Source organism: Hemiscyllium ocellatum, chromosome 47 (assembly GCF_020745735.1).
Source record: "Hemiscyllium ocellatum isolate sHemOce1 chromosome 47, sHemOce1.pat.X.cur, whole genome shotgun sequence".
NCBI lineage: Eukaryota > Metazoa > Chordata > Chondrichthyes > Orectolobiformes > Hemiscylliidae > Hemiscyllium > Hemiscyllium ocellatum.
Genome location: NC_083447.1, coordinates 18,019,523 through 18,046,615, shown reverse-complemented (window position 1 = coordinate 18,046,615; position 27,093 = coordinate 18,019,523). Strand labels below are relative to the sequence as shown.

General features: G+C 44.3%; 1 protein-coding gene across 1 annotated transcript in view; it reads right to left on the bottom strand.

Moving 5' to 3' along the window:
- Nucleotides 1-22,551: 22,551 nt before the first annotated feature.
- The window catches only part of LOC132836689 (inositol-trisphosphate 3-kinase C-like), a 75,585-nt gene continuing 71,043 nt past the window's right edge, over nt 22,552-27,093 (bottom strand). Inside the window, exon 7 of the mRNA XM_060856087.1 lies at nt 22,552-25,896. Coding sequence (XP_060712070.1) covers nt 25,693-25,896 — 204 coding nt within the window. The 3' untranslated portion in view covers nt 22,552-25,692. The remainder of the gene's footprint in view (nt 25,897-27,093) is intronic.

The following is a 27,093-nucleotide window of genomic DNA, read 5'->3' as shown; positions in this document are numbered from 1 at the left end:
GGAGGGACAGTCTTGAGGAGAGATTGAACGCCTTGGCCTTTATTCAGTTTAGAAAAGAAAAGGTAACCTTCTTGAAGCATAAGATTCTAAAAAGGCTCAACAGAATAGCTGCAGAGAGGGGTTGTATCTCAAGGGAGTTTTGACCAAATAGTCAAATGTACAGCATGGTCCAACACACCCATGCCAACCAAATATCCCAACCTAAACTAGTCTGGTTTGCCAGCACTTGGCCCATATCCCTCCAAACCCTTCCTATTCACATATCCATCCAGATGCCTTTTTTTAAATGTTATAATACCAGCCTCCACCACTTCCTCCGACAGCTCATTCCATACATGCCCATCATCTGCATGAAAAGTTGCCCCAAGGTCTCTTTTATATCGTTCTCCTCTCATCCTAAACCTTCTAGTTTTGGACTCCCCCACTCAAGGGAAAAGACTGTCTATTTATCCTATCCATGCCCCTTTCTCATCTCTAAAGGTCACCCCTCAGCCTCCAATGCTCCAGGGAAACCAGCCCTAGCCTATTCAGCCTCTCCCTGTAGCTCAAATCCTTTAACCCCAGCAACATCCTTGAAACTGTTCAGAAAATTTTACAACATCCTTCCGATAGGAAGGAGACCAGAACTGAATGCAATATTCCAAAAGGGCCTAACCAGCATCCTGTACAACAGCAAGATGATCTCCCAGCTCCTATGCTCAACACTCTGACCAATAAAGGAAAGCATATCAAACGCCTTCTTCACTATCCTATCTACCTGCAACTCCACTTTCAAGGAGTTACGAACCTGCACTCCAAGATCTTTGTTCAGCAACACTCCCTAGGACCTTCATCAAGTGTACAAGATTTGCTTTCCCAAAATGCAGCACCTCGCATTTATTGGAATTAAACTCCATCTGCCACTTCTCAGCCCATTTGCCCATCAGGTCCAGATGCTGTTGTAATCTGAGGTAACCTCCTTCACAGTCCACTACACCTCCAATTTTGGTGTCATCGGCAAACTTACTAACTATACCTCTTCAGCTCACATCCAAATCATTTATATAAAATGACAAAAAGTAGAGGGCCCAGCACCGATCCTTGTGGCACTCCACTGGTCACAGGCCTCCAGTCTGAAAAACAACCCTCCACCACCACTCTCTGTCTTCTACCTTTGAGCTAGTTCTGTATCCAAATGGCTTGTTCTCCCTGTGTTCCATGCAACCTAACCTTGCTAACCAGTCTTCCATGGGGAACCTTGTCGAATGCCTTACTTAAGTCCATATAGATCACACCCACGACTCTGCCCTTCCAAATACATGTAAATCCTATACCTCAGAATTCCAACAACTTGTCCGTCACTGACATCAGACTCACCAGTCTATAGTTCCCTGGCTTGCCTTTACCACTTTTCTTAAATAATGGAACCACGTTGTTGTGGTTCTGTTCGCCGAGCTGGGGATTTGTGATGCAGACATTTCGTCCCCTAACTAGGTGACATCCTCAGTGTTTGGGAGCCTCCTGTGAAGCACTTCTGTGATCTTTTCTCCGGCATTTATAGTGGTTTGCCTCTGCCGCTTCTGGTTGTCAGTTCCAGCTGTCCACTGCAGTGGCCGGTATATTGGGTCCAGGTTGATGTGCTTGTTGATTGAATCAGTGGATGAGTGCCATGCCTCTAGGAATTCCCTGACTGTTCTGTTTGGCTTGTCCTATAATAGTAGTGTTGTCTCAGTCAAATTCATGTTGCTTGTCATCCACATGTGTGGCTACTAAGGATAGCTGGTCACGTCATTTTATGGCTGGTTGGTGTTCATGGATCGGACCGTTAGCTGTCTTCCTGTTTGCCCTATGTGGTGTTTTGTGCAGTCCTTGCATGGGATTTTGTACACTACATTGGTTTTGCTCATGCTGGGTATCGAGTCCTTCGTCCTGGTGAGTTGTTGTCTGAGAGTTGCTGTTATGAGTCCTAGTGGTCACAGTAGTCTGGCTGTCAGTTCAGAAATGTTGTTCCAATAATGGAACCACATTAACCAACCTCCAGTCTTCCAACAACTCACTTGTGACTATCGATGATACAAATCTCTCAGCAAGGCGCCCAGCAAGTCACTTCCCTAGCTTCCCAGAGTTCAAGGGTACACCTGATCAGGTCCTAGGGATTTACCCACCTTTATGCATTTCAAGACATCTACACCACCACCTCTGTAATATGGACATTTTGCAAGATTTCACCATCTATATCTTCCATATCCTTTTCCACCTTAAACACTGATGCAAAATACTCGTTTAACATCTCCCCCATCTCCTGCAGCTCCACACAAAGGCCACATTGCTGATATTAGAGGGGCCCTATTCTCTCCCTAGTTACCCTTTTGTCTTTAATGTATTTGTAAAAACCCTTTGGATTCTCCTTAATTCTATTTGCCAAAGCTATCTCATGTCCCCCTTTTGCCCTCCTGACTTCCCTCTTTAGTATACTCCTACTGCTTTTATATTCTCAGGATTCACTTGATCTCTCCAGTAGATACCTGACATACACTTCCCTTTTTCCTTAACTAAACCCTCAATGTCTTTAGTCATCCAGCATTCCCTACACCCACCAGCCTTTCCTTTCAGCCTAACAGCAAGATACTGTCTCTGAATTCTCATTATCTCATTTCCGAAGGCTTCCCATTCTCCAGCCATCCCTTTCCCTGTGAATATCTGCCCCCAGTCAGCTTTTGAAAGTCCTTTCCTAATAACATCAAAATTGGCCTTCCTCCAAGTTCGAACCTCAACTATTAGATCTGGGCTATCCTTTTCCATCACTATTTTAAAACTAATACAATTATGGTCACTGGCCGCAAAGTGCTCCCCCACTGACACCTCAGTCACCTGCCCTGCTTTATTTCCCAAGAGTAGGTCAAGTTTTGCAACTTCTCTAATAGGTACATCCACACACAATCAAAGTTTTCTTGTACATACTTAACTTCCTCTCCATCTAGACCTTAATATTATGGCAGCCCCAGTCCATGTTTGGAAAGTTAAAATCCCCTACCACAACCACCCTTTTATTCTTACAGATAACTGAAATTTCCTTACAAATCTGTTTCTCAATTTCCTGCTGACTGTTAGGGGGTCCATAATACAATCCCAATAAAAGTTGATCATCCCTTTCTTATTTCTCAGTTCCACCCAAATAACCTCCCTGGATGTATTTCCAGGAATAACCTCCCTCAGTACAGCTGTACTGCTATCCCTTATCAAAAATACCACTCCCACTCCTCTCGTTCTATCCTTCCAACAGTAGCTGTATCCTGGAACATTAGGCTGTCAGTCCTGTCCATCCCTGAGCCATGTTTCAGTAATTGCTATGATATCCCAGTCCCAAATTCCTCACCATGCCCGGAGGTCATCTGCCTTCCTGTTAGGCCTCTTGCATTGAAATAAATACAGTTTAAATTTCAGTCCTACCTTGTTCCTTGCTTTGTCCCTGCCGGTTTGACTTGCTTCTTTCATCAACTGTACCACGCTCAGATTTCTCTTTCATCACTATCTTCTTCTCCCCACCACCACCACCACCTTACTAGTTTAAATCCTTCCGAATAGTTCTAGAAAATCTACCTGCCAGTATATTAGCCCCCTTCCAATTCAAGTCCAATCTGTCCTTCTTGTACAGATCACCTCTATCCCAGAAGAGATGCCAATGATCCAAAAATGTGAATCCTTCTCCCATACACCAGCTCCTCAGCCATGCATTCATCTGCTCTATCCTCCTATTCCTGCCCTCACTAGCTCATAGCATTGGGAATAATACAGATATTACTACCCTTGAGAACATCCTTTTAAAAATTCCTGCCTAACTCTCTATATTCTCCCTTGAGAATGTCATCCTTTTCCCTTCATATGGGATTGGTTCCAAATGTGTACAATGACCTCCTGCGGGACCCTCTCCCTCTGGAGAGCATTCTGCACTCTCTCCAAGATATCATTGATCCTGGCACCAGGGAGACAACACACCATTCTGATTTTTCGCTGCTGGCCACAGAAAAAGCTGTATGTGCCTCTGACCAAAAACAGGTCCCCTTACACAAATCAATCGCTTGGAACTCGACATACCTTTCTTTACATTAGAGCCTGTCTTGATATCAAAAACTTGTCTGCTCATGTATATTCCCCTGAAAGTCCATTTTCTAAAACAGCATACTTGTTTGAAATGGGGATAGCCACAGAAGACTCTTTACTACCCGCCTACCTTCCTTGGAGTTAACCTATCTACCTGCAGCTTTTCTCCCTTCCTATAACTGCCATCCATCACACCCCCTAGTTCTCAAATTCCTCATTGCCTCTAACTGTCACTCCATTCGATCGGACAGGATTCACAAACAACATTTATCGCAGATATAATCCTCAGTAACATGCAAGCTCTCTCGAAACTCCCACATCCGACAAGAGCGTATCACCCTAAGGCCATTTTGCTCTTTCCAATCTACAGACCCAGAAAATAGCATGGTCTTACTACTCTACAAAACTGCTCCAGACTAACTTAAACTTTAAAAATATAAGCCATAAAATATTAATCAAGAGACCGATCCCAATAAAAACACAATCAAGAAAGAACCCACTCTACTCACTATTGTAGATTTACAACAAGGCTAGATTTAAAATTATTCACTTATCCTGTTTCTATGCTGTGACCTCTCCCAAACAGGTTCCTCCAAGATCAATTGTGAATTTCGCTGTTTGTTAAGTTTTCCTAATTCAAACAGCAAAGGCAGTAACTGCACAAATTCACTGCTGTGTTAGCAGTGCAAATTTCTTCTCTCTCTCTCCCTTACAGATAATATTCTCGCTGCTTTTGTCAGTCTTTCTCCCTTTTAAAAAGGGAGATTGTTTTGACTTTTTTCCTTCAAAAGTTTTAGAACAATTAGAATAACATATAAGACAGTAACTGCTGCTCCTGGTATTCAAGGAAATCACCTCCAACACCTAAAAAAACTCAAAAAATAATTTAAAAAAAAAGGAGCAGCTGTTACAGCGACAAATTTTTCCAATCCTTCATTTTGGTTTACCCAGCCAGAGAGGGATAATCTCAATAAAGGGGGTCACCCATTTAAGCCAGGAGGGTTTTTTAACCTCCTGGAGGTAGTGAATCTATGGAATCCTTTACACCTGAGAACTGTCAAGGCTGTTGTTAATTATATTCAATGCTGAGAGATAGATTTTAAATCAGTAAGGGAATCAAGAGTTAAGGTGATTAACACAGAAAATGGAAAAGATCATTATCAGGTCAGCCACAAACTCATTGGTTCAGCAATCTGCAGTTCAGATTTGATGGGTCAAATGGACTTCATACAATGGGCAGTAGTCAGATCACCAAGACTTGAGAGGCACAGTGGTTAGCACTGTTGCCTCACAGCACCATGGTCCTGGGTTCGATTACAGCCTTGGGTAACTGCCTGTGTGGAGTTTGCACATTCGCCCAGTGTCTGCATGAGTTTTCCTCCCACAGTCACAAAGATGTGCAGTTCAAGTGAATTGGCCATGCTAAATTGCCCATAGTGTTAGGTGCATTAGTCAGAGGAAAATGGGTCTGGGTGGGTTACTCTTCGGAGTGTCGGTATGGGCTGGTTGGGCCGAAGGGTCTGTTTCCACACTGTGGGGAATCTAATCTCCTTTAAGTGTAGGGATGTATAAAAAGTTAGCTTGGTCAACTGTGGTAAAAGGATATTTTCTTAGTAGTCTAATAATGAATGGCTTTAGTCTTAGTTTTCATAAGATTTACTATTAATTTCTACCCAGGAGTAGAGAGGGTGGCAAAAGAAATGAACAATAAGCCTCTCAGTCTAAACTGTGGGCAGCACGGTGGCACAGTGGTTAGCACTGCTGCCTCACAGCGCCTGTAGACCCGGGTTCAATTCCCGACTCAGGCGACTGACTGTGTGGAGTTTGCACGTTCTCCCCGTGTCTGCGTGGGTTTCCTCTGGGTGCTCCGGTTTCCTCCCACAGTCCAAAGATGTGCGGGTCAGGTGAATTGGCCAAGCTAAATTGCCCGTAGTGTTAGGTAAGGGGTAAATGTAGGTGTATGGGTGGGTTGCGCTTCGGCGGGTCGGTGTGGACTTGTTGGGCCGAAGGGCCTGTTTCCACACTGTAAGTCTAATCTAATCTAAACCAAGGTAGACCATCAAGCCCTCACCTAGATCATAAGGTTCTCTTTCACATGGTCCATAGGAAACACCTTAAGCAGTGTCAGAATATAACAGATAATTCAAACATCAGTAATAAATTCTGAAAAGACATGTAATATTTCTCTTACTCCAGCGAATTGGAACTGGATTACCAAGCTACAAGCAGAGATGGCCCTAGAAACCATGACAACCAAATACCCCTCTAATAGAACACAGTCAGAAAGGGGAGAAATTTAGGAAGAAAGACAGGCCGAAGTCCACAAATATCGGCAGCGAATAGCAGCAGGAACAGAAAAGAATAGAGTCACCTAACTCTCGGTGAACTATCCGCTCGGATGACAGAGATTTGCACCGGATTATACAGATTCCTACTCACCATCGCCGCCATCACATCACCACAGTCCCGCCAGGCCATTCGGTCCGGACTACAACCCTGTAGATCCTAAACGTCAACGTTGATAGAAATAACCATTCCGTTTCTTTTATTTGCTGCAGGTGAGAGTTATCCTGCAATTTACATACCCTGACTTATTGTTATTGGAATTTAAAGAGACGGCCGTTACAAAAAAAGGAGGGTGGGGCCATCGACGCGTTGAAGGGAGACTCACTTTGCTTTGCCTGTATACAGTTCAACTTATCTGACGTTATAAAAGAAAAACTAGTAGTTTGCATTTAAATATAACACCGTTTTTGTTCTTGGTGCTTTAAATCTTTGGAAACATGGATGTTGTTGTAGTAGACGTATGAGCACAACAAGATCCCACATAGCAAGAAAATAAATGGCCAGTTATTTTATTTACCAAACAAACATAGAGAATGGCAAGGTAATTCAATAGGTCTGACAACATCAGTGCAGAGGAAAAGTTGAGGTTTTGGGTCTGGTTATGACTCTTCTTCTGCTACCAGTGTTAGTTGAGTGGCAAATGTTATTTGACTACAAGACAAGAGGAACTCTTTAATGCTCCATTGGAAGAGGATGGGCAAGGTTTACAGTTTTACACCTCTTTCAGGCAGTAGACTCTCCAATGGTACAGTACTCCTTCAGTGTTGTTCTGGAGTGTTAGCCCAAATCTTAAATCTCTCAATTGGAACTTGAACTCATAATCTTCTGACTTGGAAGGTAGAAGTACAAACTGCACCATAGTTTGAACTTGGGTTCAATCCTGGAACTCTTTCAATCTATATATTTAATTTGTTCATATATTTGGTTGTTGAATGTGAAGTGTGTTGTGAGGCACAGGTCCAGTAGTTTGAGTATGCCGTCTTTGTTGATAGGTTCCCTTTCTTGTTGTCTGTTCTGTATGTCCAGCAGGTTGACTATTGTTTCTCTGGCTAGGGTTTTGTCGATCGAAGTGAATAGTGCTGTTACATCGAATGAGACCATAGTTTCTTCCTTGTCTATGTGTATATTTCTGATGATTCCAAGAATTCCTGTGTTGACTATATACAATGTCTGGATCTGCTGATCAGGTGTTTCAGTTTCTGTTGTAGTTCTTTAGCCAGTTTGTGTGCTGGTGTCCCTGGTAGATGGCACAGTGGTTAGCACTGTTGCCTTACAGCGCTAGAGACCTGGGTTCAATTCCCACCTCAGGCAATTCTCTGTGTGGAGTTTGCACATTCTCCCCGTGTCTAAGTGGGTTTCCTCTGGGTGCTCTGGTTTCCTCCCACAATCAAAAAATGTGCAGGTTAGGTGAATTGGCCATGCTAAATTGCCTGTAGTGTTAGGTGAAGGGGTAAATTTTGGGAATGGGTCTGGGTGGGTTGTGCTTCAGTGGGTCAGTGTGGACTTGTTGGGCTGAAGGGCCTGTTTCCGTGCTGTAAGTAATCTAATCTATATAACCAGACCACTTTTCATTATTGGTCACTGTGGGCATCCTACCAATGAAAGAAATCTCTTGACACCTGGACACATCATCATCTAAAAGAAAGTTTTGCATTTATATGGATACATATACTGTTACCACATTTCAAAAACATTTGGAAAGGTAGATAAATGGGAAGGTTTAGAAGGATATGGGCCAAATACACGCAAATGGGACTAGTTTACTTTGGGAAGTCGAAGGGTCTGTTTCCATGCGGTATGACTCTGACTCTATGTAGCGCCTGTTGTAAGCATTGGACATCCCACAGCACTTTAAAGCGAATGAAGTACTTTGAAGTGGTGAAAACACAGCAGCCAATTTGTACAATAATAAAGTCTCGTAAGCTTCACTGTGATAATGACCACAAAGGCAGTGATGTTGGTTGAGAGATATTCATTGACCAGAGTACTCACAGATTTCCCCTCCTTCCTTTCATATAGTGGGGTATGGGGCCAAGATGTGAATGTGTGCATACAATTCCTGAAGCTGGTAGAGCAGGTTAAAGAGGCATACAGGAACATGTGTTTTATAATAGAGGCATAAAGTACAAAAGCAAAGACATTATGGCGAGCCTTTATGAAAAATAGCTTTTGGCATAACTGGAATATTATTTCCAATTCTGTGCATCATATTTTATGAAACATGAAGGCTTTGAAAAGATGCAGAAAAGATTTACAAAAATAGATGGTGTGCTGAGAAATTTGAGTTATGTGAATAGATTGAAGCCAATGACTCTTTTTTTCCTCAGGAATCATGCAGTTATTGAAGAAGTGCTGCATAAAATTCAACCTGATCAACCAGATTGAACATTGGCAAGTTAATTAATTTGCTCCAGATACTTGAGGACTTAACCGAGAAATCAGTCCATGGATAAATTCCCAATTTGCCTTCAGTGACAATCCCTTGGATTATGCCAAAAACCCATCTGGTTTCTTAAAGATCAGCAAGGAAGGAAATCTGTCATATCTATCTGGTTTGACCTGTGTGTGACTCCGGATCTACAGCAAACTGGTTGAATCCTGACTCGTGGCAATGGCGAGTGGGCCCAGCATGGACCTTGTGGTAGCAGTGAGTGAGCCCAGTGCGGACCTTGTGGTAGCAGTGAGTGAGCCCAGTGCGGACCTTGTAAGCCCCTACTTATTTTTTCCTGGGTGAGCATGGGATCTGGCAGCTGGTATATTGGTGGAGGTAAGGTAGGCCCAGCAGCGAAAGATGGCGCTTGATGATCAGTGACTTTGTTGTTAGTTGGGTCTGGCGCTGGCCAGACAGTGGCAGGATGAGCAGCATTGAGGTCGGCCCAGCAGCGAGAGAAATGATTCTGACATTGGCCGGTCTGGCACAGGCAGAGACAAGGCAGTGGTGGAGGAGAATTGGCCCAGCAGCGAAAAATGGTGCCTGAACAGTGGAAACTTCAATATTAGTTGGATTTGGTGTAGACAGCAGCAAGGTAGTGGACGAGGACTGACAACACAGGTATCCTTGATGATGGGCAGGCTTGGACTGATGGACTGTCTTTGAGCTATATCTTTGTTATTATTAGAGTCAAAGAATCATAGAGACGTATATATGGAAACAGTCCTTTTCTTCCATCTCATCCATGCCAACCAGACATCTTAAATTAATCTAGTCCCATTTACCAGCATTTGGCCCTTATCCCACGAATTTCTTCCTAAGGTATACCCATCCAAATACCTTCAAAAGTTGTAATTATAACAGGTTCCACCACTTTCTCTGGCAGCTCATGCCATACATGTACCAACCTCTGTGTGAAAATGTTGCCCCTTAGGTCCCTTTTATAACTTTTCCTTCTCACCTTAAATGTATGACCTCTAGTTTTGGGCTCCACTAACCTGGGGACAAAACCATGTCTATTGATCCTATATCTGCCCCTCATGATTTTATAAACTTCTATAAGGTCACCCCTTAGCTTCTGGCGTTGTGAGGAAAATAGCCCCAGGCAATTCAGCCTCTCTCTATGGCTCAAACCCTCCAACCCTGGCAACTTGTTTGAAAATCTTTTCTGAACTTGTCAAGTTTCAAAACATGCTTCCTATAGCAGGGAGACCAGAATTGAATGCAATATTCCAAAAGATGCCTAAAAAAATGTCCTGTACAGCCACGGCAAGACCTCCAAGCTCCTGTACTCAATGAACTGACCAATAAAGGCAAGCGTACTAAATGCCTTCTTCACTATCCTATCTACCTGTGACTCTACTTTCAAAGAACTATGAACCTGCACTCCAAGGTCTCTCTGTTCAGCAACACTCCCCACGGCCTTACCATTAAGTTTTAAAACTAATCAAAATGATGCAGGATCATGGTGACAGTAGAAAATTTTTTCACTGTATTTTACTCACTGCAAAAGATATGTGACAATAAAATCATTCATTCATTCATAAATGCCACATATCAGAACTGCTAGCTTGTTCTCACAGTGCTCGCTCACGTATCACCTACCTAGATGCTCACAGAATCCCTCCTTGCTTTGCCAATCAGTACAATCTGAGAAAGGATCACCAGATCCAAAACATTAACCCTGATTCCTCTTCACAGAAGCTGCCAGACCTGTTGAGTTTTTCCAGTAACTTCTGTTTTTGTGTACAATCACACAACCAGGCAGCTGTGAAGATGGTCCCTAGACTCAAAATGTTAACAGTGCTTTGTCTGCACAGAGCTGCCAGTCCTCCTGAGTTTCTCCAGCAATTTTTGTTTTAGTTTCAGGCAGCTTACCTTGTTGGCAGCAGTTGGCAGTCAAAGGGGATGCACATTTTGCTGTACAGCAGGGGACCATGTCAATCTCAAACCTGCAGTGTGTCCTGGAAACACAAAACTGTGCAGCAAGCAAGCTGCCATGTCTCACAGTCTTCATCGTGTGGTCCTCACCAAAGTCCTCACTTCTTAGTCAGTGAGTCCTGGCACAGTACGTCAAGGAGCAGTCTCCAGGAGCACACCAGGAGATTGACCACAGTCAGGTGTCCACTTGGATGGATCTCAGTCTGGGAGTCAATGCCTTTGCAGTCCAGGGAGTGTCTCACAGTTAATCCTATAGCTCCATTGCAACTAGTTTTAGGGACAGAGGGTGAACACAGTTATGGGGGATGTACGGTCATCAGCCAGGGATCTAGATGGGTCGCAAAAATCCATCCATTGGGATTGTTCACGGAAACTGAGGAGATAAATGAGTGGGGAGGAGGACAAGGTGGGGGTCACTGCCACAGGAAGGAGACTCAGGAACCTATTCATTGGGATTGGGGTGCTTCAGTCTAGGGAAGGAGGAATAACTGTTGTGAAAGGGGAGAACTGCATTTGTAAAGGTCGGGGTGTGGGGGGTGTGGGTGGGGGGCGGTGGATATGGTAAACCTTGGATGGGACCAGGGAAATGTGGGGGGAGGGTTTCTGCACAGTCAGGAGCCTCCTGGCTTTCAAGGGAAGGCAGTTTATGACCATACCCAGAATGATCATCTCATATGCCAGGGGCTCAGGAGGTGGGCGGAAGATGAAGGCTCATGTGCATGTATTCTTTGGAAACTTGGGGACATGTGAAGACTATGGGGTTCACGGGAAGAGATATCAGATTGGAGATATGGATGTTTGGGCCTCACAGAGACTGAGGCTTGAAGCCACTGTTCACCGAGTGTTCTTTGTCACCTTGTATCATGTTAGGTTTCAAAATTATGCAATAGAAAAGAAAATATTTGTGACCACACCCAGGTTGGGTGGGACAAGTGTGAGGGAATAGGCTGTAAAATATACCGATGTGAGACCTTTAAGTAGAAACAACATTACACGCAGACCCACCTGCTGTAAAGGATACAGACCTGCTTGGTCCCAAATCCCTGGCAATCCTAATGAATTGACTCCCTGTGTGCTGTGTGCTACTCCAGGTATCACTGAACACCTCATTCACACTAACACTTTTGACAATAGAAGCCAGAGGTAGAATATGAATGTTTTAGCAAAGGAGCAATAATGTCGGCACAATCCTTAGTCCTATTGACACCTTGTTCATCTTGCCTCTATAGACTGCGGCAGGCTCTTGACACAAACATCAATCATGATGCACTCTCGGTGGGCCTCATGCTGGTCCAATTACATTCAGAGCTGGATGCAGAATCAACCAAACAGTTGCACAAAACCAATCAGATTTAAATGAATGTGATACTTATACGCAGTGCTCTTAAAGCACCCATGCCACCAATGTCCCCTCAAAAGGCTTTTTCTTTCTTTCCCTCCCTCTATGTCTTAGCGTTTTCCCTGGTTCTACACCTGGGTGGTGCCAGTGGAACTCATTAGCCCTGAACACTTGTTGGGGTGCAAATGGAAACTGGACAGCCCTGACCTTGCTGAGGATCTTTTTTGCTGGAGGATAACGGACTGTCCTTGGCTTCAACTTCGAAGGATTAGGGGCGGAGTTTAGACAGGATGGGCCCTGCCATCTCTTGAGTATATGAGAGAAGACTTCTGAGGAGCCAATGTTTGGTTTCTCCTCCAGCTGTGTGGCACTACCCTGTCCTCTTGTGAAGAAGGGCCACCTGGATTGCAGGCGTATATCAGTTTGCCACTCCTGTTTTTGAACATGCATATGGACAAAGTCCCTGCTTGCCGACACTACTGGATCCTCCGTTGAGCAGGTTTCTGGTCTCTAGCAATCCCCCAAGTGTCAGCACTCTGGGGTATTTCTTCCTTTACCAGTTGAAAGGCTGTCATACTGAGGTGCTCACCAGCTCATGCTCCCAAACTTTCTAAGGCTGACATTCCCACCAGGGTTTCAGTTCTGAGCTGATAGGAGGTGCAAGAGGGAGCATTGCCAATGCTTCCTGTTAGGCCCCAGTAGTCTTGATCTCAGGAAAACAGCCAACATAATCAAAGATCACTCCTACCCTGGTTATGCTCTCTTCCACCCTCTTCCATCAGACAGTAGATAGAAAAATTTGAAAACACATACCAACGGATTCAAGAACAGCTTCTTCCCAGCTGTTATCAGACTTATGAATGGACTTCTCATATATTAGAGTTGATCTTTCTCTGCGCCTTCTGTGTAGCTATAATACTCTGGTCTGCTGATATAGTTAGGTAAGGTATGGTTTATCTGGATAGCACACTAAACAATAATTTTCACGATATCTAGGTACAGTGACAATAATAAACCAAATCAAATCAGAGATCGAGAAGGTGTCTTCTGGCAGAACCAGCCATTTCTCCATTGAGATATACATTCTACTGATACTCACAAGACACATGGAAGTAATGATGATGTGGTCAATGGTTTGAAGTGGTGTGCAACGTTAAAATTGCAGTCAAATGAAGACTGATATTCATTTGAATTGGTAGAATGTGGATATCTCTGCATCCCCACGAGAAGGACTCTACAGTTCCCCTGCGAGGGTCAGGATTCTCACCTTGTGAAGTGCCTAATGTTGGACACCGCTGCAACTGTGCCCTGTTATGGGGTGTCTTCTTCTGGAATGAGAGAAAGAGAGTGATTGAGTGTGATCCCAGTGGGTGGTGCAGCTGTTAGTGCTGTTGTAAGTAATTGAAAGGTAGTGAGGTGTTCTGAAGCAGTTAGTATTCAGCACAGAGGCCTTGCAAGATTAATGGTTTGGGAGTTTGGCGAGGGAAGGGGTGAGAGTGCTTAGTGAAGGAAGATGTTACAAGCAACCATGATATTGGTAGAAAATGAACTTCAGTGGGAGATGTATGCAGTAGCAGAGATGCAGTGAGTGTGAGGCAGGAGAGAGCAGAATGTGGTGCTTATCCTGGTGCAGCACAGGCCGTTAGCCTTCCTGCAGCACTGCTGGCAGTTCCTCTGCCCCTTGAGGTGATAATCTCAGACTAGGCTCCCAGGCGCTAGAATTATGACCTGCTCTGTCAGTTCCCTGAGATGAGGACATTCCCCTCCCCTTCTGTTCCACCCTTTCCACTAGGTCCCAATCGGAGAATTGTGACACCACCTTCTCTGACTGACTGTTCATCACCGAGCAGGGTGGCTTCAGAAAGACAATGCTTGTCAAAGTGCACAGCAACCTTTTCGAGTATGGTACAGGAGGAAGCATTGCTGGTGTTTCTGTGAGTATCCACTGGGTGGCGAGTTGTTTTGGGAACGGTGCACAGCAAGATGAATCAGATGAGGGAGATGTCTCAGGCCTGGGTGGGTCGTTTAATGAGGTGACAAGTTTTACTATGCTTCATGGCAAAAACCCCTCCACATAATCTCAACACAACTGGCACTTAGTCAAAAAAAAACATAAGCTTCAGCCCTCAGTTTTAATTTATTTTTTGAGTTCTGAGAGTGGTTCCTGGGTCTGGAAAGATTGCTTTGTTGTTGCAGTTATACAGGGGCCTTGATGAGGCCATACCTAGAAAATTGTTAGCAGTTTTGGAATCCTTTTCTAAAGAAGGGTGCTCTTGCTCTTGAGGGAATGCAGCGAAGGTTTACCAGGCTGATCCCAGAGACTGATGAATGAGGAGACATTGACTAGATTAGGATTGTTTTCACTGGAGTTCAGACGAATGAGGGGGGATCTCAGAGAATCTTGTAAAATTCTAACAAGAGTGGACAGGGTAGATGCAGGGAGGATGTTCCCAAACAAGGGGGCACAGTCTGAGGATTCAGAGTGGACCATTTAGGACGGAGATGAGGAGACATTTCTTCACCCAAAGAGCAGTGAGCCTATGGAAATCATTACCACGGGAAGCAGTCGATGCCAAAACATTGAATGTATTCAAGAGGCAGCTAGATATAGCACTTGGGAATGATTGGGTTCAAAGGTTATGGGGAGAAAGCAGGATTAGGCTATTGAATTGGCTGATCAGCCATGACCGTGATGAATGGCAAAGCAGGCTCAAAGGGCTGAATGGCCTCCTCCTGCTCCTATTTTCTATGTTTCTATGTTTACCTGTACTTGAATCAACCTTTAAAAATCCCTTGAGTGAAAATTAAAAGCTTTAAAAACAATGCAGATGAGAGAGAAAAAGAAGGTACTGTTGCCAAGCAGCAAGGTTTGCTATGATGCAAAGTGGCAGAGACAGGCAAAGGCGACGTTAGAAAGGCAGAACCTCCAGAAGGTCAGTGAGTGGGAAGGTTTCTTTCAGAGAAACAAGCAGGTCATTCAGAGAGGAAGAGGTCTGTAACGTCAGCAGTGCAGTTTAGCAGCTGAAAAGAAGTGGAGTAAGTGACCTGTTTTGACAATTTGTTTAAGCGTCTTATGAAGTGATGTTAACTAAAGAAGATAGCATCGAAAAAATGCGTAGGTTTGCCGGAAAGAAATCAAGTGCAGCCATGCCAACTGAACAAGGAACTTAACTGAACCTTCTCTGAGGTTTGAGTATCTGTAGGATTGTTGTTCAGCGTTGAATCTTTATTGCTGATATTTATAAGAAGTGCCTTTCAAAGAATTGCGGGGCGTAAAGTAACAATTACATAGTATAAAGTGGGTGGCACAGTGGTTAAGCACTGCTGCCTCATAGCACTCAGGACATGGACTCGATTCCAGCATTGGACGACTTTGTGGAGGTTGCACATTCTCCCCATATCTGCTTGGGTTTCCCACCACAGTCCGGAGATGTGCAGGTTAGGTGGATGCTAATTTATCCCATAGTGTCCAGACATGTACATGCTAGGTGGATTTGCCATGGTAATTGTGGGGTTACAGGGATAGAGTGGGGTTGTGTGCTCTTCGGAAGGCCAGTGCAAACTAAGTGGGCTAAATGGTTTCTATCTATGTTTTCTTTTCTTTTGATGTTTTCTCTTTTAATTTTTTTTAAGTACTTCAGCAGCCTCTCAGTGACTGACTACCACAGTGGCCAAATTGCAAAACTTAAGCTTCTGGTCAATCAAGCCAGGTTGCATTCTGAAATCTGACTTGTCCAATCTTATAGTCAGCTGAGATTAGAATGCCATCCTTTCTCCGAAATGGAATAAAATGGTTTTCAAACTTATGACAAAATGGAAGCATCTGAGATAGAGAATTCCAAAGATTCACACCCCATGGGTCAAGAAATACTATCTCATCTCAATGCTCAATGTTCCAGAACACCCCCATCCCAACCAGTGGAAACCTCTTTCCTACATCTATGTTTGATAATTCTGATAAGAATTTTGAGATCAACTTTCAATCCCCAGAGAATATGGACTCAGTCTGTTTGATCTTTCTTCCTAGGAAGTAGTTTGGTGAACCTTCATTGCACTCCCTCCAAAATAAGTTTATCTTTCCCCAGGCAAACTGTACATAATATTCCAGGCTGATCAGGATTATAGTTGTGTAAGACCTTTTTACTTCAATTCTCAAATCCTCTTGCAATAAAGGCCATCATATAATTTGCCTTCTTACTTATTTATTTCCTGTCTGTGGTAATTACGTAAGCCTGGTGGTGGTCAGTTTAGTTTTAGCACAGCAATGACGGATTTTTGTGTTTATCTTGGCAGTACTCACACTGAAGGGTAGTTAATCTTTGAGGTGAATAACCATTGTTAGGGAGATTGAAATATAGTGAGGACTGTCACATAGCCTTGCTTAACTCTGGTCCAGATTTTGAAGGTATTGGTTTCAGATCTCCCACTTAAACCAGCTGCAGCCACATCATCATGAAGCAGTTACCAGATTGCAAATTGGGACATCCCAATTCCCCCAAGCTCAATCCGCCGAATCTTTCAATTCACTGAGTTACTTTGGTCAGGTTGGTGAACGCAGAGTTCCTGGTGTTGCTCTCAATATTTTTTCTTGCATTATTGTGGTAGAAAAGATCATGTTAGAAATTACTCACTAGGCCTCAGGGAAGATTTCCTCAGCGACAGGAAGTAGCTAATTCATGAGAATGTGAGCCGGGATTTTCCCTGCTGTGAACAAGAGAGACATACATAACCCTTCTTGGAGATAGTTACAATGGTCACATTCCTGGAGTCAGTGGTGAGTTCTTTTCGGTCCCAAATCCAAAAGATAATTGCATGGTATCTTGATATGACCAGACCTGGAAAGAAATAGAAATGGGGTCATAGGCAAAATGATGCAGGAGGTCCCATTGTCACAGGAGTGAGGAGGAACCCTCTGACTCAGAGGGGGAAGGATGAGATAACCTCTACAGAGTTCATGGGAGTCGCTAATCAATCTGCCGATGTAGCAGTTGAGTGTGAGTGTCCTTGGTAACAGGCCGTGGCCTACCCAGCTGCAACTCGTCGCCTGAGCCCTTTGTAAAGCAGACTCAATAAGAATAAATAAAAATCAAAATAAAACAGGCCCAGTTTGTGAGTGAAAACACTTCCAGACATTTAATAAAAGAGAATAAAGCAGACCCCCAGTGTAAGTTTCTGTTTGGCTGCACAGGTGATTTCCTGGTGCTGGTGAATGGTTGAAGAAAACATTCACAGTGATTTAGTGGTGGGAAAGCCATTTGGTTGTGTATGGTTAACACTTTGAAGTATAAAATTTAAAAATCAGCTCCAGGAGGAACCTGATGGCACCACAGTAGTGTGCCTATCTCTGAGCCAAAGACCTGGGTTCAAGCCCCATCTACCACAGAGGTGTGTCATAACAAGGGGCAGCATGGTGGCTTAGTGGTTAGCACTGCTGCCTCACAGCACCAGGGTGCCAGGTTCAATTCCAGCCTTGGGTGACTATCTGTGTGGGGCTTGAACATTCTTACTGTGTCTGCGTGGGGGTGCTCCAGTTTCCCCCCACAGTCACAAAGATGTGCAGGTCAGGTGAATTGGCTATGCTAAATTGCCCATAGTGTTAGGTGCATTAGTCAGAGGGAAATGGGTCTGGATGGGTTTCTCTTCGGAGGGTTGATGTGGATTTGTTGGGCTGAAGGGCCTGTTTCCACACTGTATGGAATTTAAAAAAACTCCAAAGGTATCGATTAGAAAAGATCCATAAAGCGGACCCAGGAGCTGCTATGGTGCAGCGATTATGTCCCTACTTCTGAGACAGAAGGGCCAAGTTCAAGTCATCTACAACCAAGAAGATGACATCCCTAAACAGGTCGATTAGGAAAAGATCAACGTTTAAAAGAGGAAGGGCTCTTGTGACTCAGTGATAGCGTACATGCCACTGGGCCAGAAATCCTGGACTCATGTTCCATTATCTCCACCTGAACTAGTTGATTTAAAAAAAACAAAATCTATTACAAAAGAAGCCTTATTAAGGCAAAGTTGAAGAAGAAAGAAAAAGCAGAGGAGTGGGGTGGTGGCCAGTGATGTCGTAGCGCTGCTAAACGAGAGATGTGGCATCGTATTCCACCTTGACAGATGATCAAATTTGCATTTAATATAATCTACATGTCATGGGTGAAATGACAAACTTTTGGTCTGTTATGGTACAATGGTAAAGTTCCTTCTAGGACACCTGGGTTCAAGTCCCATCTGCTCTGGACATATAAGACATGTTCATTGAAATACCTGTTAAGCAGACCCAGAGGGACCTTGTGATGCAGTGGTAGTGCCCCTGTTTCTGAGGCAGGAGGTCTAGGATGAAGTCTCACCTGCTCCAGAGATGTGTATAATAGCATATTTGCACAGTTTGATAAGAAAGAAAAAAGCAGACCCTGCAGTAGTCATGTGCAACCACAGACTCCCAGTTCAATTGTTTATTTTGGAGTGGTGTGGAGGTGGTGAGTCACATGTATATTGGTTGTGGGCAATTGCACTCTCTTTTTAGTTATTTGAGAAATGTGATATGTTTGATTTGATTTGCTTTGATTTGACTTATTATTGTCATATGTACCAAGATACAGTGAAAAGCATTGTTTTGTGTGTAATCCAGGCAAATTATACCTTACATAAATACATCAGGCTAATAGAACAGAATATAATGTTACAGTTACAGAGGGTGCAGAGAAAGATCAATTCTAATATACGAGACTCTAATATATCTGTTCATAAGTCTGATAAAAATAGGGAAAAAGCTGTTCTTCAATCTTTTGGTACATGTTTTCAAACTCATGCATCTTCTGACCGATAGAAGAGAGTGGAAGAGAGTATAACTGGGGTGGGAGAGGTCTTTGATTATGTTGGCTGCTTTCCTGAGTCAGTAGGATGGATAGATGAAGCCAATGGAAGGAAGGCTGGTTTTTGTGATGTAGTGGGCTATAATTAGAGTCTCGTATATTAGAATTGATCTTTCTCTGCATCGTGTTGCAATGGTCTGGCGATGGAGGAGTCCAAGGACCTGCATGTCCTTGGTGGAGTGGGAGGGGGAGTTGAAGTGTTGAGCCATAGCATGGTTGGGATGCTTGGTCCAGGTGTCCCAGAGGTGTTCTCTGAAACATTCTGCAAGTAGGCGGCCTGTCTCCCGAATATAGAGGAGGTCACATTGGATGCAACGGATGTAGTAAATGATGTGTGTGAAGGTGCAGGTGAATTTGTGGCGTATATGGAATGATCCCTTGGGGCCTTGGAGGGCAGTAAGGGGGGAGGTGTGGGTGCAAGTTTTGCATTTCTTGCAGTTGCAGGGGAAGGTGCCGGGAGTGGAGTTTGGGTTGGTGGGGGGTATGGACCTGACGAGGGAGTCACGGAGGGAGTGGTCTTTTTGGAACGCTGAAAGGGGAGCGGAAGGAAATATATCTCGGATGGTGGAGTCCGTTTGGAGGTGGCAGAAATCACGACGGATGATACGATGTATATGGCGGTTGGTGGGGTGGTAGGTGAGGACCAGTGGGGTTCTGTCCTGGTAGCGATTGGAGGGGTGGGGCTTAAGGGCTGAGGAGCGGGAAGTGGAGGAGATGCGGTGGAGAGCATCGTCGATCACGTCTGGGGGGAAATTGCGGTATTTGAAGAAGGAGGCCATCTGGGTTGTACGGTATTGGAACTGGTCCTCCTGGGAGCAGATGCGGCAGAGACGAAGGAATTGGGAATACTGGATGGCGTTTTTACAGGGGGCAGGTTGGGAGGAGGTGTAGTCTAGGTAGCTGTGGGAGTCGGTCGGTTTATAGTAAATGTCCATGTTGATTTGATCACCCGAGATAGAAATGGAGAGGTCTAGGAAGGAGAGGGAGGAGTCTGAGACGGTCCAGGTAAATTTGAGGTGTTGGTAAAGTGGATGAACTGTTCAACCTCCTCGTGGGAGCACGAGGCAGCGCCGATACAGTCATCGATGTAGCGGAGGAAAAGGTGGGGGGTGGTGCCAGTGTAGCTGCGGAAGATGGACTGTTCCACATATCCTACGAAGAGGCAGGCATAGCTGGGGTCCATGCGGTGCCCATGGCTACTCCTTTGGTTTGGAGTAAGTGGGAGGATTGGAAAGAGAAGTTGTTTAGAGTGAGGACCATTTCAGTCAGTCGAAGGAGGGTGTCAGTGGAAGGGTACTGGTTGGTACGGCGGGAAAGGAAGAAGCGGAGGACTGAGTCCTTTGTGATGGGGGATGGAGGTGTACAGGGACTAAATGTCCATGGTGAAGATAAGGCATTGGGGACCAGGGAAGTGAAAATCACGGAGGAGGTGGAGGGCGTGGGTAGTGTCCCGAACGTAGGTGGGGAGTTCTTGGACTAAAGGGGACAGGACCGTGTCGAGATATGCAGAGATGAGTTCAGTGGGGCAGGAGCAGGCTGAGACAATGGGCTGGCCGGGGCAGTCAGGTTTGTGGATTTTGGGCAGGAGGTAGAAATGGATGGTGCGAGGTTGTGGGACTATACCCACCACCAGGGATATATTTCCCTCCCCTCCCCTTTCAGCGTTCCGAAAAGACCACTCTCTCTGTGACTCCCTCATCAGGTCCACACCCCCCACCAACCCAACCTCCACTTCCGGCACCTTCCCCTGCAACCGCAAGAAATGCAAAATTTGCGCCCACACCTCCTCCCTTACTTCCCTCCAAAGCCCCAAGGGATCCTTCCATATCCACCACAAATTCACCTGCACCTGCACACACATCATTTACTGCATCCGCTGCACTCGATGTGGCTTCCTCTATATTGGGGAGACAGGCCGCCTACTTGCGGAATGTTTCAGAGAACACCTCTGGGACACCCGGACCAACCAACCCAACCACCCCGTGGCTCAACACTTCAACTCCCCCTCCCACTCCACCAAGGACATGCAGGTCCTTGGACTCCTCCATCGCCAGACCATAGCAACACAATGGCTGGAGGAAGAGCGCCTCATCTTCCGCCTAGGAACCCTCCAACCACAAGGGATGAACTCAGATTTCTCTAGTTTCCTCCTTTCCCCTCCCCCTCCCCCTCCCTTGTCTCAGTCCCAACCCTCGAACTCAGCACCACCTTCGTAACCTGCAATCTTCTTCCTGACCTCTCCGCCCCCACCCCGGCCTATCACCCTCACCTTAACCTCCTTCCACCTATCACATTTCCAACACCCCAAGTCCCTCCTCCCTACCTTTTATCTTAGCCTGCTTGGCACACTTTCCTCATTCCTGAAGAAGGGATCATGCCCGAAATGTCGATTCTTCTGCTCCTTGGAAGCTGCCTGACCCGCTGCGCTTTTCCAGCAATATATTTTCAGCTTAGCACCATTTGATGACTAACCCTTTTGGTTTCTAATACTGACATTTATCCATGTCCAGGCTGTTTTTCCCATTCTCATCTGGTTACAGTGAATGATGGAGGTCATTACCTCAAAAGTTCATGCTGCTCCATATTGTTCTATAATTTTAGTGCCAGATAACTAGCAGTGCTATGGGTCCAGGGCATAGACCATACGTGCTCAATTTATCAATCAGTTCAGTGAGACTTTGCTTTGGGAACTGGACAGAGGCCCAAAAGCACCAATAGAACAGTGTAGCCAAGGTTTCCCTCTGAATTCAACCTTTGTTGCAACTATTCTGGAAATATTCAATAGGAACAGAATAGAGAGAGGTTTACTGCTTATTTAACTCCACACAGTACCTACCCTGAAGACTGTTTGATAAAAATTATGCAGAGGTGTTCTAGTCCGAATTCTGAAATCAAATGTCTCATCTTTTTCCACTGCCACCAATCAAACTGATAATGATTTTAAATGTTTAAAGCAAGTCAGCTAGTTCTAATGCGTGGCTTTCCACAACTAATGGAATAAAGGAGGATAGCATCTCCAGTTGAATAATACACTGGAGAAACTCAGCAGGTCTTGCAGCATCAAAAGAGCACTGGACTGGAAATGTTAACTCTGCCTTTCCACCATATATGCGGCCAGACCTCCTGAGATTTCCCAGCAATTTGTTTTTGTTCTGGATTTCCAGCATCCACAGTTCTTTGGATTTTTTTTGGTTGGTGTTCTGAAGGGTCATTGGACTCAAAACATTAACTCTGCTTTCTCTCCATAGATGTTGCCAGACCTGCTAAGTTTTTCCAGCAATTTCTGTTTTTGTTTCGGATTTCTGGCTTCCAGAGTTCTTTGGGTGTTTTTTTTAATGTATTGCATGTTTGGGCAAATTCAGACCAAGATCTCTAGGCTGAAATCATTGGGTAGTCTGGATTTGGTTTGTACCTGATAAAGCAGGCAAATGGATCCAGAGTGCGTGAGTGAGAGAGAGTGAGTGAGTGAGTGAGGGGAGATAGACAGACAGGTGCTGGCAGTGACTTAAAGCATTTTGAAAATAAAAACAAGGTCCACAGATGGGTAAATATGTAGAAATCCTCACTGAGGGTCAACTTTATTATGACAAAAAATCGGTTAGTTAACATTGTATGCAAATTCACCCAGCAGTACAATTTTAATGCAATATAAATTAAAAAAACATGCATACTCCAGTATTTTCCAGCAATTGTTCATATACACAACAGTATAAAGATGGGAGCTTAACACTTTTTTATGGATAGCTTTGTAAACAATGTGTGCTTGAATGTATTTGGACCTGGTAGGTAAGACCTCAACCTTACTTACAAAGGGTAGGGCTCTATATTTGTGGGGAGTTATGATTAAATCCGAGAGACAGCAGGACAGTCAGGCACAGACAGCTGGCCTGGGTATTGAGATAAGTTTGGTTAATTGGTATCCCAATGTTTTATGGGGAGGACACTCAGAGTCTAGTACTGTCAAAATCTACTGATCAACTGGTGGAAATGTTCTGAAGGCAGTATTTGCTCTCCCTGCAGCATTTAAGAAACAGCAACGGCTAAGTGCTCAGACCATTGGGCCATGCTGTTTTGACAGTGCTGTAACCAAGGTGAACCTCCTTTACCACTTCTGACCCATTTAGATGCAGTACACTATCAGCTAGGTGCTGTACAAAGGCATTCTCTCTCTGAACAGCAGTAAAAAGTCTCTAACCTTCAACTCATGCTGGTAGAATCAATGAAACTTTTCAATCTAAACATCCCTTGGACAAAATGGTGGGAACTTGAAGGAAAGCTAACAGTGTAACAGACTAAATTAACCCTTTGAAGGTCAAGTAGAATGCCAGGCTTCTGCCTCCCTGAAAACAAGGTTTCTAAATTATTACTACAAAAAGTCTTTTTGTCTTATTAATGAACAAAGTTCCTTCCTGCTGTCTATGGCAAGATAGAGAATAGGGAGAACTCTACTCTGATCACATTGTGTCAGAATCTCAAATATCACCAACAGGAGAAAGCGGAGCTGCTTTTGTGCAAACCGCTTCCCAACACTCTCCATTACACACGTCACAGGGGACACACGTGACAAGGTGTTTGTTTCAAACAGTAAGATGATTTGATGGTCATACAAGAATACACTTCCACCTAGTCAAGGGCAATTATGGATTAGCAACACTGGCCTTGCCAGAACTGCTCACATTCCAATAAAACTTTTTAAAAACAACTTTGGATTTTGAATTAAAAATGGTTCACCCCAGCATAGCTTCTCTGCTGGTTAATAACTCATTTCACAGCCTCACCACCAGATCGGAGCCTGATAGTGGAGATAAAACCCTCACTCATAAATGTAAAAAAGTAGATAACAGAGGAAAAAAAATCATTTAAGACACATTGCAATTAAGATTCAGTGTACACAGTCCCGTATAGTACAACAAATTCTTATACATAAGGCAAAGACCCCTGTAAAAAAGGTGAGGGGTCAGAAATATTTACAACGACTCAACTCAATTTTGTTCTGATAATTCAGTGCTGCCACTGGGATTATAGTGAGAAATATAGGCTTTGCATTTCTTGCAGGTAACTCTAAATCTGTTGGTCTAGAAAGGATCTTTTTGAGCCAGTTATCAGATGGGTAGAGAGATCACTTGCAGCTGGTCCACACTCGAGTAAAGGCAACAATCAAACCCCTGCTTCCCCTATATATCCGCTTCAGAAAAATGTCTGTACATTAAAATATTTTTTAAAAACTGTAACAGCTGAGTGTTGCTTTAGGTACGATGGCTATAACCCATTGGTGTCTGAGCTACGCTGCTATGACAAGCCTTGCAGGACCAAGAATGGATTAACTTCAAAAAAACAAGACTACAAGAAACCCCAAAAGGACAGCGAGTGACTGGGCTGGTAACTCCACGTTTTGTCTGTTGCTCAACATGGCCTAGCCCCTGTACTTGATCTACAGTCAGGCAGCCATTTCCTGCACAATGACACCACATGGAGAGAATGCAAGAACTGGTCCCACTTCAACAGTGCTGGACAGAGGTGCAGTAATGGATAAAAGGTACCACTGGTCTTTGTGTGTTTATAAAAACAAAAAAGGTACTTCCAGTTTACTCCCAGGACAAGTGGATTGATTTACTGGCCAAGTTTCAACAGAGTATCAGCCCAAATCAAACTCCAAAAAGAAACCAATGAGGAATGGAAAAAAAAAGCAGTAAAACTAGCCTTAGGAACAGAAAGAAACTGAGAGACTGGGTGTTACGAATGGGTAAATAGTCTGAAGAATTCTGTACTTCAGACTATTTACTTCCTACTCAGCTAAACAAGCCCTGCCCCTGCTTCAAATCAAATTCAGATTGAGAGACTTTTCTTACAATTGTTCTTTCACAAGGTTTAGACTGTGATAATGTTATCAGTGAGCATTTTCACCATCACCTGAACCCACCTGGCTTCTACCTAGCTTGACCACTGCACCAGAGGGAAGTGGTGGGAAGCTCTCGAGTTTATCATCAGTGCACAGTGCAGTAGGGTGTCCCTACAGGGAATTTCTCTTGAGTCACAGCATATCATACAAGTTCCAAAAATGACAAATCGAGGAATAATGGAAAAGCATTTCCAATCCATACAAAAGCCACAGGTCTCAGTGCCAGTGAAAGGCTAGTGGGTTTCACAGCTGTTCAGTTCATCAGCTTTAAAAAGATTGAACAGATCCAGGAAATATCTCTGCCCTCTCCAATGTTTCTGCTCAAGTTCCATCTTGAAAAAAAGTGTTCATGAGCTGAGCATTTCAGTGTCTGCTCTGCATTGACCCACATGGGGGGAACGTCCATAGTTCAAAGTTGAAACTCCTTCCTTCTTACTTTCACCATCAACATCAGGGGGCAGGCAAAGTACTCAGAAAGGTCAACGTCACATCTTAGATGCAGCACATCAAATCCCAGAAATTACTCGTGTGGCCTCAGCTTATCTTTGTTAAGCCATTTGTATCCCATATCATCAAACCTCCCCCCACCCCCAACCCATGACCAACATCCCAACTGAGTGTTGCTTCCCTCCTCTGTAACCACGACAAATTGGTGAAGGAGGGAAAGAAGTTTCCAAAGAATAGTCCAACCCACTTCACTCCCCACGTAGGGGGGGGCTGTATGTCATCCTGAAAGCGGCAGACTTGGCCGGCTGAGAATGGAAGGCCCGCAGGCTGCTAGAATGAGTCACTCCTCTATCATTTGGCTGATAATGTTGATGAGGTTGTCCATCCCCCACAAGTAGCCATCCTCTCGATTGCCCTCCACCCAGGGAACCCTGTGGTTCAGTGTCCCATGGTCAGGTAATAGCACTGTCTTCCCAAAGTCAATCATCCAAACCTTCGCCAGCTCGGACTTGTCATGGACGAACAGGAGAGAACTTCCAACCACCTGGAAAGAACAAAACAAAAAGACATATTTCCCTGGTCAGGAGTCAGTCAGAAGAAATACAAAGAGGCCATTCAGCCTGAACAACATTGCTGTTGAATAAAGTCATGGCTTACAGTTGATCTCAACCTGTTTTTCTCATTCTTGCCCCATTTCCCTTCATTCCCATGGTGCCCAGAAGTCTTTTGATCTCAGTCTTGAACACACTCGTTGACCGAGCATTCCACAACTCTCTGGGTTAGAACATTCCAAAGATATACAACCCCCTTAAGAAACTTCGTCTCATCAGTCTAAAATGGCAGAAGATCATTTATAAATTTGCTTTTGGTGCATTCTCAGCATATAGCTGTTAATTAGTCCAAATTTATTGCCATCTAGAATGGCTTGAGAAAGCAGTGAACGACATGTCATCTTGCACTGCTGCAATAGGGATGAAAAGGTGAGAGAGACAAAAGAAGCCATCAGCTCAAGTGAACCCCAGAGGAGGAAGCAAGGAGGCAATTCTGAAGCACTCCATGGTTAACCAACCCAATGACTCAAATTATTTTAATCAGCCAGGAACCTAATAAGTGCAGAAACCATGAATATATTGAACAGCCTCCAAATCAAACTGTTGAGAAATCAAGAGTGTGTGTGGAGACTGCGCAGTTTTGTCTTAAGCAATTGTTGGAGAGCCACTCATACCCCAGCTACCAAGAGATATGGGGCAATAATGATAAGAACATAGAATCCCTACATTGAAGATAGAGGCCATTTGGCCCCCTAAGTCTGCACCAACCCTCTGAAGAGCATCCAACCCATCCCATAACCCGCATTTAACACAACCAATCCTCCTAACCTGCACGTCTTTGGTTGTGGGAAGAAACTGGAACACCTGGCAGGAACCACACAGATACAGGGAGAAAATGCAAACAGCACACAGCTAGCGTGGAATTGAACTTGGGTCCCTGGCACTGTGAGGCAGCATTGTTAACCACAGTGCCACCCAAATAACCTCCAAAACAACAATACTTGCCAAGTCTCAAACATGGCATAAGTAAATGGGCAGAGTAACAACAGGAAACAGAAATACAAGCAGCAACTTAATCCTGACCCCAACTCAAAGATTAGGAATGACGTTGATACAAACAGACCAAATCAGGAACATTAAGCAGACAATTAAAAGGCTCCTGGACAGCCTAATTATATAAAAAGGTACAA